Source organism: Megalobrama amblycephala, linkage group LG4 (assembly GCF_018812025.1).
Source record: "Megalobrama amblycephala isolate DHTTF-2021 linkage group LG4, ASM1881202v1, whole genome shotgun sequence".
Lineage (NCBI taxonomy): Eukaryota > Metazoa > Chordata > Actinopteri > Cypriniformes > Xenocyprididae > Megalobrama > Megalobrama amblycephala.
In genome coordinates this window covers 50,365,108-50,381,844 of record NC_063047.1, presented here as the reverse complement: position 1 = coordinate 50,381,844, position 16,737 = coordinate 50,365,108, and the positions used below count along the sequence as shown (strand labels likewise).

The 16,737-nt window shown below is 35.3% G+C and overlaps 2 protein-coding genes across 7 annotated transcripts in view; one reads left to right on the top strand and one right to left on the bottom strand.

Annotated features, from left to right (window-relative positions):
• The window catches only part of smtnb (smoothelin b), an 88,906-nt gene extending 80,047 nt beyond the window's left edge, over positions 1-8,859 (top strand). For 4 of the 6 annotated variants that reach the window (XM_048189825.1, XM_048189824.1, XM_048189827.1 and 1 more), the window contains one exon: positions 7,441-8,859. In XM_048189825.1, coding sequence (XP_048045782.1) covers positions 7,441-7,603 — 163 coding nt within the window. In that variant the 3' untranslated portion in view covers positions 7,604-8,859. Of the gene's footprint in view, positions 1-3,222; positions 3,392-7,440 lie in introns of all 6 variants that reach the window. The other 2 variants (XM_048189826.1, XM_048189829.1) reach the window with 2 other exon arrangements.
• A 1,326-nt stretch (positions 8,860-10,185) lies between these two features.
• On the bottom strand, positions 10,186-15,826 carry selenom (selenoprotein M). Its single transcript, XM_048189823.1, has 5 exons — positions 15,624-15,826; positions 13,478-13,513; positions 13,330-13,364; positions 11,802-11,880; positions 10,186-10,858 (listed from the first exon to the last, which is right to left on the bottom strand). Exons 1-5 carry the CDS (start codon positions 15,720-15,722, stop codon positions 10,643-10,645), a joined length of 465 nt encoding a protein of 154 aa, XP_048045780.1. The 5' UTR covers positions 15,723-15,826; the 3' UTR covers positions 10,186-10,642.
• Between the last annotated feature and the right edge of the window lie 911 nt (positions 15,827-16,737).

The window sequence follows — 16,737 nt, the reverse complement described above, 5'->3', positions numbered from 1 at the left end:
CTTCCCCTTTCATTACCTTTGACCTGGCCTGGTCTGTGTCCAGGTAATTCCAGTTGACACTTTCTTGTGTCATCTTCCTTCACCTGACTGTGAACACTGGTTTATCTCACTACCCTGGCTGTCGTCATCATTAAAGGCACCATCTGTAATTGCTTCATTTTGCGAGTCATTAGTGGCGTTTGGCCTGAAGGTGGATTCAGTCGTGTTAGATGCTAGTTCACGACTGCAGCGTTTAGCTGTCTCCGTCAAATCCCATGAGTTGTCCTTGGTAAAATATGGTTTCATTTGTTAACGTTTGTTCACTGCATTAGTTGACAAACTGAACCAAAGAGAAAATGCAATATAGTATACATTTAAGTCCCTGTTTTGAAACAAAGCAAACAATCTACAGGTCTGAAAACATATTAAATGTGCAGTAAGCGATTTCTGAGAAACGCTGCTGAAAATTGAAATCAACACCCAAACAAACAATTTTGTGAATATTTGCTATATATCCGTTCTGTGTGCTGAAAAAAAATTTGTTTGTACATAGTCCTGGATATGGAAATAGGAGAAAAAAACAGTGGATTGAACTGAACGTTTCCCAAAAGCATCATTAGCCAGCTATGGTTCCATTGAACTCTGTTTGTAATGACGGAACTTAGTTTCAACTAACCTTTTAGGAAATGAACAACACTCTTTTAGCCAATCAGTAGTAGGGGGCATGTCCACTCATGATGGGGAAGAAGAGAGAGCGAACAAGAGGGAGGTTTGAAGAAAACTGTAGAAAGAGAGATAAAAAGTGGCATGACGTGAAGGCCAAGTATGGTAACCCATGCTCTAAATTTGTCCTCTGCATTTAACCCATCCAAGTTAGTACACACATATCAGGAGTAGTGAACACACACACATACTGCAAACCGTGGACACACACACCCGGAGCAGTGGGCAGCCATTTTGCTGTGGCACCCAGGGAGTGATTGGGGGTTTGGTGTCTTGTTCAAGGGCACCTAATCATTTCCTGTTGGCACTGAGAATCGAACCCGCAACCTTCGGGTTACCAGTCTGACTCTTACCATTAGGCCCATTGAGCTTTAGGACCCGTGTTAAACTATTTTGCCCCTTTTTACAAGATGTAAAGTAAGTCTCTGGTGTCCCCAGAATGTGTCTGTGAAGTTTCAGCTCAAAATCCCCCACAGATCATTTATTATAGCATGTTGCCACTTTTGGGGGGTGAGCAAAAACGTGCCGTTTTTGTGTGTGTCCCTTTAAATGCAAATGAGCTGCTGCTCCCGGCCCCCTTTCAAGAAGAGGGTGGAGCTTCTAGAGCTCATGCTCTGCCATACTGACAACAACAAAACAGGACAATCTCACGCACTGAAAATGTCAGAAACTGTCAATTATATGTTTGAACCAGAGTCAGACAATGATCACCATAAGAGCTAAATAAAACAAGAAGTGTGCATTAAAATATTAAACTCTCTCCCTCCCTTGTATTATCATCAACATACACAGCGAATTACCCAAAAACACTCATTACAACTAATAGTAAACATATTTATACAGACCTTATGCATTTTCAGGGGTGCTTAATAAACTCAGATGAACTGTGTTAAAGTGCGCACTCTCCCTTTCATTACTGCCGTATCCAGTATCGCTCCGGTACGGAAGAGGATTAGAGCCAAGCAATAATAAAAAAATAAAACTATCTCGAGATTAAAGTTGTTAAATTTCGTGAAAAAACTCTAGATAAAATGTTGAGAATAAAGTTGTTAAATGATGAGAATTTGTTCTCCTAATTTAACGACTTTTTTCTCATAATTTAATGAGTTTATTCTCAACATTTTATCGCGACTTTTTTCTCGAAAATTAACGACATTTTTCCTCATAATTTAACGAATTTGTTCTCGTAATTTAATGACTTTATTCTCAACATTTTATCTCGACTTTTTTCTCGAAATTTAACAAGTTTTTTTCTCGTAATTTAACTAGTTTATTCTCAACATTTTATCTCGACCTTTTTCTCGAAATTTAACGAGTTTTTTCTCTTTATTTAACGAATTTTTTCTCGTAATTTAACGAGTTTATTCTCAACATTTTATCTCGACTTTTTTCTCGAAATTTAACGAGTTTTTTCTCGAAATTTAACAACTTTAATCTCGAGATGGTTTTATTTTTTTATTATTGCTTCGCCCTAATCCTCTTCCATACTTCGGAGACTTTAAGCTGGATCATGAACAGTTGGTACTGATCCATCCTTGAGTAACAACTTTTTAGCAAAACCTGTTTTGTATTGCCCCTCGTTCACAAAGCAGTCTGGTGTAGTATGATTCACACAGGCACAAACGAATTTAGGTATATGGGGCGTATTCCCTTCAAAAACAAAAAGAATCCACTGCATCTTCAGCAGCTCAGATATTGTGTTCACTCTTACATCCAACAAGTTTGCGACAAGATATTCTTGTCGATACAGTTGCCCCGGCCTGGAGAAAATGGCGGACTGTGTACAACTCGCTCAGAGTGGAAACTATGCTAATACGGCAGAGTCTGTCAGCAGTCGTGGGCGGGGCCTGAGCAGTATGACATCATACTGCTCAGAAAATAAAAATGGCTTGTTCTATGAGACTGATGAGGTTTTATGTGAATTTAAAAAAGAGGAGTTATTTTGGGGGCGGAGCAACGAAGGGTGTGTTTGTATGGGTGTCGAATTCAAATATCAATTAAATTGCTTACTACACCTTTAAGTCTCCGATGTGGTAGGGTTTTTTTTTTACAAGCAGTAACAGATGTGTGCCTTTAAAGAGTGCAGTCTCCACTGCTCCAGCATGAGCCTGTCACTGAGCTTCTACAGACACTCAACAGGCTGTTTTACAGTCAGACAAACCGCGTTTGTCTGGAGCTGAAGGGTTACATGTTTAGTAGTCACTCTTTGCATTGCTGTTATTGTCCCCATAATGTATGTTCTTGTTCACAGGCACATTTGCATAATGAGATCACCAAATGGACACATTGTTGCTCTATTTGATGTTGTTTGTCTTTGCACATGTATTTGTTGTGATTGTTAAGCATGAAAACACTGTCATCACAGAGTTTAATGTGGGCTTTTTGATTTTGTCTTGTGTGTCTCATTTCTCTCCCCTCACTGGCCCTCATATTTCCCACTCGACATGTTGTTTCTACGTCCTTTCTCTATCCTCTTTTCTTCCTCTGTCCCTCCCCGTGGCCTCGTCGCCGTGAGAGTAGGAAGCTGGCAGACTGTCCGCAGCTTTTGGATGTGGAGGATATGGTGCGGATGCGGGAGCCGGACTGGAAGTGCGTGTACACGTACCTCCAGGAGTTCTACAGGGGATTGGTGCAGAAGGGCTTGGTCAAAACCAAAAACTCCACCTAGGGTCAAAACTCAGAGCAAACGGTGAGAGTCAGATCAAACGCAACTCGGCCAATCTTGGCACTGGCAAGAGGGCTGGATTTGAACCAAACATGATGGAAGAAACAAACCTTCAAACACATTCTTTTATCTTTAGTGAAAGTAGACTGTGTATGTAAATGAAAAGATTCAAAATAATCAAATATAAATTATATATTTAACTTTTAAGGAATCAAATACTTATTTAATTTCAGCTAGCTGTCAAGGTGACATTTCTCATTTAGTTTAATTTGTAGTATTAGTATTAAAATAAACAAAAACTGCAATAAAATAAAAACTGTAGACATAAAAAAAAAAAAAACAGTGAAATGAAAAATGTAAAAACAAAAAATAATTTAAAATGAAGAGTTCAGATGCAAAAGCCGCTAAATGACTCCTACATCAAAAATGAGATGATATTGAGTGAATGCTCTCCACACATAGTATACTTTCATCAAATACTTTTGCTTCAAATCCCAGCAGATTCCCATTGAGAAATACCAGTTCATTGGTAGAAACTGTTAAACGCCACTTCCCTTTGTCAGCAAAAGCCTATAAGTCCACAGAAGAACCAACTGAAAGACGCAAATCGAATCATATGATTTCAAGATGAATGACAGTGTGCGTATGACTTAGGGTCGACTTTAATGCTCTGCCATGCATGACATTGACTAGTTGCTGGTCATGGCCTATAGAGGGTGCACATTTACGCTCAGTATCCAACAATTAAAATGACAAATAAATGCATACTCCGAGAGCGTTCCACAAGATATGTTCAATATTGACCGAATGAATGCACAATTGTACAGGTACATTAGTTGCCATTGTAAACTTCGCTGCTATGTTACACGCATACACAGACAGCGTGCAGATAGATCGCGCACATACAGAATCATTATTGTCAACACTTTCTGTGATTCATCAATAAAATAGCTTAGACACTGATATATTTATTAGTAACTAAAACACACAGCTTCACTATCAGTAGAGACAGTGTTTTTTAAAAGTTGAACTGATTTGAACTTGAGCACCGCATTTTTAGAACGGCGTGTCACGCGCGAGACGCTGCAAAAGACTCAAGCGCAACGGTCATAAACACATCCGTCTAGCACATATTTACATAGAAAAACAATGGGAAAAGTAGCCCATTGGAATCAGCTGTGTGAACGGACCCTTATTTGTTCATTAATGACGTCATCATCGACTAGTCGACTTGATTTTAATCACACAAATGTCGATTTGAAATAGTATGAGCCGCTTTCAATTGCCGAGCTGCAAGTTATCATGTTTTGCCATCATTACAGTGGCAATGACAGGATTTGGCGAGTAGCAAGTAAACACAACAGTGTTCATTTTGCTGCTGTAAAACTGATAGAAACTGATGTTTTATTATGTCTTGTTGTCCAAAGAGGTGGACTTAGAGGTTTTTGCGAAAAAAGCACACATGGACAAAGACAGTCAAATTTGTTAAGTGACATTTTTGAAAATAAGGCATTTCAATAACTGACTAATAACCTTTTCATTTCCATTAAAATGAAAGTACTAAACCTAAACATAAGAGCCTGGTAAAAAAATAAAAAATAAAAAATGCTTATTTTAAAAGAAAAACGTCAGACGGACTTAGAGATTTTTGCATCTGAACCCTTCAAATATGAATAGAAACTAATATCAGCGCATATATTTAATTAATTATGTATCACATGAAGCCATATCGCAATATTGATTTCATTTTGTTATATTGTGCAGCCTAAGGTGCACTCGTTAATTTATTCGCTCATTTAAATCATATACACTCACATGACTGGAAGACTCATATCAACAGCTTAATAAAAGCTGTTTTATTTCACATGGAGCAGAATGCATTATGAGTGAAAACATATTAAGATTAAAACTGTCACATGAGATGCACTGGATTCAATTATACCACACCTAGACGTTCAGCTTAAAAGGTAAGTCCTTTCGGTCTCACACGCACACCGTGACAAGGTCTTTATATCAGCGTGCTGTTTGTCAGTTTCTGACGATTAGCATAACAAAATATTGTGCGTCTGCCAGCTCGCCCGGTTTGTCGGAGGGAAAGCATATGAAACGACAAACTGCACTGAAGACGCTGATGCCCAAACATGGTCCTGCTCTTAGACATGTGAAATGAGGAGACACGACGAGACGTTCTCAAATACTCTGGTTTAGCTTGCGCTTTAAAGAGCACATCGGACACAAAACAGAAGCAAACAGTATTCTTCTCTTGTTCTTGGCACGTGTTAAATGTTTGCTATCACGAGATTTCTCTTACGTCTTTATAAGAACCTGGAATTAAAAAAGTAGCAAAGAGGAAATTATTCAGAATTCAGTACAACTTAAAAACATGCCTTCGGTTACCACAGACCATCATTTCTAATTTTGTTAACACAAGCAAACATGTCTGTTTACAGTAATGCACTTACAACGGAGCAGTGCATTTTGGAGGGTTTAAAAACAAAAACTGCGCCAAGGACCCTCACATATAATATGAAAATATTTATTTTATATTTAGGCAAGGTTCCTAACACATAAAATAGACCCATTCATACTATGCGAGGAAAAATAAGCATGATATTATTGAGAAAGCTTTATTTTCTTTCACAAAACTATGCATATTTGGTATCTATTTTTGAGTGTTAAAATATATTTTGTATTTTTCCCCCTTTTAAAATTTCTACACACCCCATTAAATTTATGCAAGGTTCCTACTGTATAAAATAGCTCTATATTTTTATGTAGACCCATTTATACTTCATAACCAATTTGATCATGCTAGTCTCATATTAACACACATAATGTTTTGTTTTCAAAACTGTGTTATTCGAGCGCAGTGCCTCGTTGCATTGTAGGTGCATTTCTGTAAAGGGGTCAATGACGTGACGGGTCATTTTTTTTGTCCGAAGGCCTTAATAATCATAAAAAACAAAGATATGAAATCCAAAGTATGTAATATAGTACAACTAGATCTCTTTTACTGAATCCAAAAGGTTTTAATTATATTTTTCTACATATAAAGGTATTTTAAAGATTTTGAAGTGTCAAAAGGTCATTCGGTTGAACCATCCAAAGGACAATACAACCATTTTATTTGTGATTAAAATATCTTAAAATGTAATAAATGTATATATTTTTTTATTCTGGCATGATTTTATAACATCATATATCAGCATAGCGCAAAATGATATTAAAATTATGTGTAGAAGTCGTTGCTTTGTTATGAGAAATAATGTCCAGAAAAATGAATTTCATTGATGTCATTCGGAGTAACCAATATAAAGGGACTATTTTGGATCAAGTCATGCGGTCAATATCATGTGACAGGATGTGACATCATTGAGACACCTGCAAAGGACCACATGGTCGTGAAGCAAAGTAACTAACTCTCTTTTAACTATTTGAAAAATTCATGTTTTTCACTTGCTCATACGCATGTCCCGAAACATCAGGTCATTCGGTTCAACCGCTATAAAACATGTTTTAATACTTTAAAAACTTGTACTAAATATAAAATGTTTGTCCTTTTGCTAGCTAGCTAGATATCAGCCTGTTAGCATTGTTTAAAAATATCGTCATTCGGTGTAACCAAAAGTGTCATTCGGTAAAACTGAAATTTTGGTTAAACCGAATGACTTTTTTGGTGACAAATTTTGTCTATCTTGTAAAAAAATGAGTTAATTGGTTATAAAAACCACAATCTCATTGTTAACATTTAATAAAACTTTAAAATTAATTATATCTCCATTATGTTTTATTACACTTTTAAAAACCTTATTCATCAATGACTCAAACACAATTTTAATTTCACAAAGAAAATCAAAATGATCTTCTGTGGTAATTCAGAGCATGCTTAGCTTTATTACAGCTTAACTGTACCGCTTTACTGGAAGAAAAATGAAAAGTTGTCAGTAATTTCTCTATGGCAGTGCTGCACCCTGCTGGTTAGGCTGATAAATTGACTAGTGTAGACAGCATATACAGGACATTAGAAATCATTTCATTTGTCTAATTTGTCTGTGCTTGTCTCTTTACATTAGGGCCTATGCTGACTGCATGCCCCTGCTGGAGGTTGAGGACATGATGATAATGGGTAAGAAACCAGACTCCAAGTGTGTCTTCACGTACGTGCAGTCGCTGGTTAACCATCTACGCAAACACGAGATGATGATGGCCCGGGCTCAGCGGAGCACTGACTTCTGATGCTCAACACTGACGCTTTCAAATGTTTTATCAAAACCATTCTTGTCCTGTTACATTTCATCGGTTAAAACCGTGTTTACTTTCCAGACAGATCTAAACAGTTCCTCCCGTAAAAGGTATTTTTTATGAATGAAAAAGTTTTTTACAGTAGTTTGATCCAAAAAAGGTAAATGTACCAAAATGTTTTATTGATGGTAAAAAAGTTAGATTTAATACACTTCCTAGCCATGTGTTGATGCCTACTACTTGATCTTCATGTGATAAAAACGAAGCATTATTTTATGTTGATTGCCCATATCTATGGTTTTAAATGCTTTAAACCTTTTCCACGGTACTGTTGCTGTTAATGGAGCTCAGTCCTGCATGCTTTTCACAAGTTTACTTGAAGTTTTAGTTCTGTTTTAAAAAAAAAAAAGTTATATTTTCATCTGTATACGATATTGTTTATTTAAAAACGTTGCAAGAAAATTACTCTCACTGCTTGTTATGGCTTCAGCCATTTAGTGCGAGATGCAGCTCATCAACTGTTTTGAAACATGTTTTTCACTCAGCTAATTATTGATATGTTTAATTGAACGTTTGGTTTTACACTGAACACAGACCATTTGTGTTAGTTTCTCCAGAGGTGTCAGACATTCGCCTTGTTCCTCGTAGTCAGAAGGAAGTGATATAAAACACACAAACATAGCTGCATGCATGTATAGATGCACTTATGGATGATCCGTATTTATGGATGAGTATATTTTGGATTTGTTCATATTCCTGAACTTTATTTGGAAGCAATGACGTTTGTCCCTAAAACATAAAGCTGTCTGTTTTTGTACATCTTTATAACACGGCTTTCAGCCAATAAAGAAGTGTAATTTAAACAGTGTATATATGAGTAACCCTAGATGAGTCATGAGTCAATTTGAGAATAATAATAATAATGTATTAGTAGTAAATTCATCTGAAAAGGTCAATAATGTTTATATATTTGGTTCTAAAAAGATGGATTTAGTTTTAATTGTTTTAATGACTGCACATAATTTAATGACAAAAACATGGACTTTTGAAGACGAGAAAGAACTACTGCAGAAACCACGACTTCGCTTGGTACTTGAAGGTGGCACGAGAAGGTCAAATTAGCATTAATTCACAAGCAAAGGTGAACGTAATTGTTTGTACACACTCATTCAAAAACTACTGTTCACTCAGTATTTCCCTACACTATGGTTTCTTATAGTAATCATTAAAACCATAAATGATACCAAAAATGTGTTTGTCATTTATTGCACTTGCTGAAATAGGAAATCTATAAGATTCATAATCATGAGTGCAACGTGACTTTATATTGAGCTTTACGTGTGTGTGTGTGTGTGTATATATATATATATATATATATATATATATTTATATATTAGTGCTGTCAATTAAAATAATAAATACTAAATACTTAAATTAAAACTAATTAAATCACATTTTCTGTAACTAATCACATCTAACAAAGTTTTTAATATATTTAACATTTAATCTCCAAAATAATGTAGAAACAAAAATGGTATATATATATGTATGTATATGTATATGTGTGTGTGTGTAAGTAAAAAAAAAAAGATTATTTAAAATTATTCATTTTAATAATTAAAAACAATTTTATTACACACACACATAAAATTCTAATTATTTAAAATATATTCATTTTAATAAGAACAAAAATACATATAAAACAGGTTTGTTTTGATTATTAATATAATTATTGAACATTGGTCTTATGTCAAATTGCTCTTAAAAATTAACCATTTTATTTTTTTTCTGACTTTTAGTGCTTCACATATATATATATATATATATATATATATGTGTGTGTGTGTGTATTTATATAAGTGCTGTCAATCAATTAAAAACAAAGTTTTTAATATCTTTTTATATTGTAATACTTTAACATTGAATCTCCAAAATAATGTAGAAACAACAAAGATGGTATATATATAAATATAAGATATCGAATTTATATGTATATTATATAAATAATATGTATTATTATATATGTGACCCTGGACCACAAGACCAGTCATAAGGGTCAATTTTTTGAAATTGAGATGTATACATCATCTGAAAGCTGAATAAATAAGTTAGGATAGCACAATATTTGGCTGAGATACAACTATTTGAAAATCTGAAATCTAAGGGTGCAAAAAAATCTAAATATTGAGAAAATCACCTTTAAAGTTGTCCAAATGAAGTCCTTAGCAATGCATATCCACTCACAAAAATACATTTTTGATATATTTTTGTTAGGAAATTTACAAAATATCTTCATGGAACATGATCTTTACTTAATATCCTAATGATTTTTGGCATAAAAGAAAAATCGGTAATATTGACCCATACAATGTATTGTTGGCTATTGCTACAAATATACCTGTGTGACTTATGACTGGATTTGTGGTCCAGGGTCACAACATAATTATTTTTTTTTTAAACAAGTTTGTCTTTTGTCAAATTGCTCTTAAACATGAACTATTTTATTTTCTTCTTACTTTAAGGGCTTCACATAATTTCTATTGAATAAAAAAAAAAAAAAAAACACTCATTCACTGTGATATTTCAAACCTTTATTTTCTCAGTGGTACCTTTCTGCTCCCACAGTCTGTCTGCAGGCCTGATTTCTGCCCATGAGAACACAGATCATCAGTCCCCAGCCAGTCTCAGGCTTTTACAGCTGTGGACATCATTAACGTCCCCTTTGGGCAGAAATAAGGTTATGTACAGTACAGTGAGAGCAAACGACCGTATCAGTTCACTGCTACAAACATGAACTACTCACACACGAGCTTGCACTTACTCTGAACTTCTAAATATTTTCCAATCAGTGTCTGAACTGAATAATGCCACTCAAATCAAGTTGCTGAATGTGTGGCGAACTATTTTTAAGCAATAATGTGGAACAAGGAGAGAAACTCTGGAGAGAGCTCGTCTGGCTCAGTTTTAGTTCTCACGGTAATTTCAAATCAACCACAATGCTGATATCCCACACCATCGCTTTTATATAAGGGGTTACAGATCTGTGTGCTGGGAATCCACATCTGATTGGTCTGTATCAGTCTTAGGGGGTGGGCTGGTGGACTGGTGTTCCTCAAAGGGACTGTCTTTCGCCGGAGAGAAGCGGAACTCCTCTGGCACTTGGTCTTCGGGATTCTCTTTTTTATAAAATCCCAGCTTTGCCAAGAGGTCGTTTATCTCAGTGCGAGTCATTTCAGATAATGGGATTCTCTGGAAGAGAAATACAGCATCATTTATAAGTGTCAGACAAGATAAGTGCATGAAGACATCAGTGCTTAACAACAAATGTTAAAAAAAACATCACATTTATAAAGGAGAAATCAAGTAAATCTATACTATGTAACTTTTGTCCCCTCTAGTGGTTAAAAATAAAACTGCATGTGTCTCAGTTTTGGCGTTTTGAATGATTCATGATCACTTTTTCTCGTTCGTTGTGACAAACGTGACACGCACGGGAGAATGACGTACTGTATGCAATTTCCCGCGAAATCCGACCCGACAGCTCTAAAATACAAATTATATGTTTATCAAAGTATATTTGGGTAAAGACAGATTGGATGATGCATTTCTTGCACTCTCTCGTTATTTTAATAATAATAAACAAAGAACAAAAACATTAATCCACCATTTGCAACACGGAAGTAAGCTATTTTCTGTAAATGTGCGAGACTTCCGATTCATAATAGCATTAAGAATAACAAAGTGCAGTAAATGGTAAATATTTGAGCTTCAAAAAGTGCGTTTACAATTACGACAATACATTAAAATAATATGATAAAAAAAAAAATAGCAGTTTGAAATATTAAGCAGCATACGAGCTGTTTGTACAGCTAAAAATAATCGGAAGCAGATGAGACCGGAAGCAAAGACACATTCAATAACAAATGGCCTCGTGGGATTATAGGCATCTAGACAAGTCTATATATTTAATGGTGCTTTCTAACACTAGAAAAAAAAAAAAAGGTTATGACTACTGCTCACTAAATAGTTAAAAACCTGTAACTATGCAGCAGACATATCATGTAAGTGACAATTCCCAGAACAGGCTTCACTCAAACTCTACACTGGAGTAGAAATGGTAGTTTGAGAATGCTAATCCTGGATTTAAAAGACGCTGACATTATCATTTCAATTTGATACACATTTTACTTACATCTAGTTCTTTATAGTAGTGGTCGAGAAGGACGAGTTCAGGGTCGGCCCCAGGAATGTGCTTCATTACCAGGTTGTGGCTGAACGGATGAACATTAAGGATGTACTAAACACTTAAAGCTGTCTACTCACTGACAGATACCAGAAATAAGTGCTGAGAATTACACATGTCTCTGTCACAGCATTAGATTCTGTAAAAACATGTATTGCGTTTCAGGTGAACAAAGAAATGATTGAAAGGTGAGGGGTGTGGACACACCACTGCGTATCAGATGACAACGACCTGAACAACTGCAAGTTAATCTGTTTTAAATCTGTAACTCTGTAAAAGATCGAATCACAGAACAGACTTCTGTCCCTCCACAGAATGCATGGTAACCTGATCTGCCGTGGCCTGAAGATGCATGTCGTAGCTTGAGAACTGAAGTAAGAGCTGCGGTAAAGACACTCAGAATATACTGTAGGTCTGGAGGGAACGGAAAAGTGAGAAGGGAGTGGAAACAGTGCTAGACAAAACATTGTAAAAAGATCACTACATTTTAGGACGAAAGATGTTGTTTTTTAGGTTATATATATTCTAGGTTAAACATAAGTTACATTGAGAAGAATTAATATTATGAATGTATGAATAAAACATGAATAGATGGATATAATTAAATTAAAAATTAATAAATGTTTATTCATTAAGGAGGCACTTTTATTCTTTGTGATACAGTACATTTCTTGTCACTATGGAAGATTAGAAATAACAGTTCAAAATATGAAAGAATGAATGATCAATTTGTTACTTTGAAATAAATAAATAGAGATATTTATTTCATGTTTTAATATGTAGTTAAATGTATCATAATACAGAACATAAATCATTTTAAAAGCAACTTTTACATTGCAATAAAAAAGCATACACAATTGCTTTATCCAATTGACAATTTGGTTTAAAATATGAGGAAGCAACCAATCAGTGTTCCTGAATTAGAAGAAGCGTTCCTGTTATGCAGATATTAAAAATAACACATTTTATTGTTATATATTACAACATTTTTAAATATGGTCAAATTGTAATGTGTTTTAGGGGCTGTTTACACAACACTGTTTTTAACAACAACAAAAATTAATTTACACATAAACTGCGTTTTGGTGGCCTGAAAACGCAACTTTTGAAAACGACTTTCAAAGTGGAAGTTATTGAAAACGACAGCGTTATTGTCTTGTGTAAACTACAAAAATATGAATTTGTGAAAACGGTGACGTCATGCGCATGCGTATTATGAGTTCAGTCTATAGCCACATAGTGTTTCTTTACAAAGTGACATCGCCATCTACTGGCCTGACAGCAGAATACAGCGTTTTTAGTCGTTTTCGCAGATCCGTGTGAATGCGGATCGTTTTGACAACGTTAATGTCTGTAGGCTGAAAACGCAAAGGAAAAACTTTTCCGTTTTGAGTACATCGCTGTCATGTAAATGTACCCTTATTTTCATTTGTATTAGCAATCTTGTGCTCCATAACTGATTGACTAAAAAGGATACTAAAGAGGAATGTCCTGGGTCACAAAGGCCTTGACCTGTGAATTGAGAGGAGAAAGAAGAAGAGCATAACCAGGTGAGTTGATGTTATGTTTTTAGTAATACTTTATCATTATTTTGTCTACAGAACATATTATTTATGTCAACTTACCTCCCTCAGCCTATTCAGCTGTCATCCACCACACGTCTGCAGGTGAAAGTTGAGAAATAAGATATAAAGAAATTATTAAAATACACTTCTGGAAACTAAATGTGGTGTAAAACTAATTTGATCGGCCACTAGAGTTGTGTGACATTTAGTACATCAGCACTGGGACTTTTCACTGTCTGCGTTCATGATTTTAGTGGGTTTTAGCAAATTTCACTCACGTACATGCAAATTTGATACTTTGCCTTAAAAAAAAAAAAAAAAAGTTGAGTAAATTACATTTTAGACAATATTATCAAGAAAGTCAAAAAGAATTAAAGGGTTAGTTCACCCAAAAATGAAAATTCTGTCATTTATTACTCACCCTCATGTCGTTCCACACCCGTAAGACCTTCGTTCATCTTCAGAACACAAATTAAGATATTTTAGTTGAAATCCGATGGCTCCGTGAGGCCTGCATAGGGAGCAATGGACACTTCCTCTCTCAAGATCCATAAAGGTACTAAAAACATATTTAAATCAGTTCATGTGAGTACAGTGGTTCAATATTAATATTATAAAGCGACGAGAATATTTTTGGAGCACCAAAAAAACCTAAATAACGACTTGTATAGTGATGGCCGATTTCAAAACACTGCTTCAGGAAGCATCGGAGCATAAATGAATCAGTGTGTCGAATCATGATTTGGATCGCGTGTCAAACTGCCATCGGCTGAAATCACCTGACTTTGGCACTTCGTACAGCAGATTCGACACACTGATTCATCTGTGCTCCGATGTTTCATGAAGCAGTGTTTTGAAATCGGCCATCACTATATAAGTCGTTATTTAGTTTTTTTTGGCGCTCCAAAAATATTCTCGTCGCTTTATAATATTAATATTGAACCACTGTACTCACATGAACTGATTTAAATCTGTTTTTAGTACCATTAATGGATCTTGAGAGAGGAAATGTCATTGCTGGCTATGGAGGCCTCACTGAGCCATCGGATTTCAACTAAAATATCTTAATTTGTGTTCTGAAGATTAACGAAGGTCTTACGGGTGTGGAACGGCATGAGGCGAAGTAATGACAGAATTTTCATTTTTGGGTGAACTAACCATTTATTAACCAGCATTGTGCATCTCTGAATAACACACAGTCGTGGTGTTTCATTCCTGAATGATTCAAAGATTTTGAACAAATAGTTGAGTGAATAATTCAATGACTCAAATAGATGATCACTTGTCGCCACCTACTGGTGTAAGGTATAATCTGCAGAGTCACTGAAAAATCCCTACCACTAATACAAGGCTTGTTCGAGATGCATCGGCGCTGCGCAGACCGATCGGTGTATGACATCAAAGTACCGCAAGAGCGATTCAAAAGCATAAGGAGTCGTCTGGTCTCCAATTGCTCTCGCGGTACTTTGATGTCATTCGCCGATCGGTCTGCGAAGCGCCGATGCATCTCGAACAAGCCTACAGACTTCAAAATCTGTCTGGAATACAAAATGAAGTCACAATGTTGGAGTGTATATCAGCATTCAGCCAATCAAATTCAAAGACCAGGAGGTTTGTATAATGTTTACTTATTTTTATAAACATTTATTCTATTTTTTTTTTTTTTTTTATGTTTTTTAAAGGTGATCCATTTGTTTTTCTTAAAACCTTTCCTCAGGTGTTATCACCCTGACTTTTATTTTGACATGTAAATATTATACAGACTTATATTTTGACATTGAATTTGAACTAATGAATGCGGCAGGCAGCAAAACACAGTAGATTTCATTTCGCTACACCAGTATCGTTCAGTAAAACAGTGTGCATTGACCCAGAAACAAACACGTCAGCTTATAGACATGAATGACTAAAAACCTGAGATAATGCGAGCCATTATGAATCTCTTATTGCTCACCAGTAAAACATAACATTTACACAGGCTATTATATTTCCTGAATGTGTCCCTTACTCTAGGGATTACACGTTCATGAAAAACATTGCGTAGAAACGTCGGAGCTTTGAGAAATTAAACCGAATGTCTAGTTACACAAGCAGGCAAGTGTCCTCAGGTAAATTCTCATTTGATGTTCACAAGCCGAATATCTCTGAACACACACACATGCACCATCCGTCCAGAGACTGACACTGAATGAAAAGCTTTCCTTACCTCCACTCTGGCCTTCGCAAGACCATTGAGTTTTTTCGTGTCCACTTCATATGATAAGACGACGGATGGGAGCAGGGCAGTGAGGAGAAGCGTCCACATGATGATGAAGATGAAGATGAAGCTGCTGCTGTCTCTCTGCTCTCCACACTGACTCTGCCACGTCACGATTTCGCTCTTTCTCTTTTTTCCTGCTGTTTCTGAAGAGAACAGCTATCGCTATCTAGAGGCAGAGAGAGAAATTCCCCATAAGGGTGAAATGTGACAACGGATTTGGTAGTAAAGTGATCTAAATTCAGTGTTTGTTGCTCCTGTTTGTATGGGTTTTCTTTAAAATCGTCATACAGAAGTTATTTACTCATTCATGCATACACTTCACGTGTTTATAATGCACTAAATATACAATATATATAAATGTTATAAAATATTCAAAATTTACAATTCTTATTTTTTCATTTTGCAGTATTAATTATAAAGGATTTAACCTTGTGCATCATTATTATTATTTTTTTTAATTAATGTGTTCTTCTCTCTTTAATTTTTAATCTTTATTCAAAATATCTTCCTCTCTCTCTTGGGTGGTACTGGTGCGAAGGCGGGGCAACCTGTCACTCACGTGAGATGGACCAATAGCAAACCACTTCCATCCAATCAAATTCAAGTCAAAATCAAGTCCCGCCCTACATTTGTTCTTGTTTGACAAGCCGTTTCACTCAATGGGGAAAAGACTCGAAATTTCAGTGTTTTTTTCTTTTCTTTCTTTCTTTTTTTTTTTTTTACTTTATTAAATCTTAAAAACAACAACAACAAAGAGGCAATGAACATATTATCATTATTAAACACATTAAAATAAAACCAAGCAGCATATTGTAAACAAAATAATAATAATAATTATAAAATAAATAAATAAAAAATAAAAATAATACAAGAACATAAAAAGCATATAACAGATTAATCCATATATGTTGCCAGTAATTTAGATAGTTTTAAGGCACTTCTTTTTTTCTTTTTTTTAAGGATTGAAATAAAATTTTAAAATCATTGTTAAATGCCTCAAAACTTGGAAAAACTTTAACAAATCTACATTTTTGTAGATAAAACTTGGCTACAATCAACA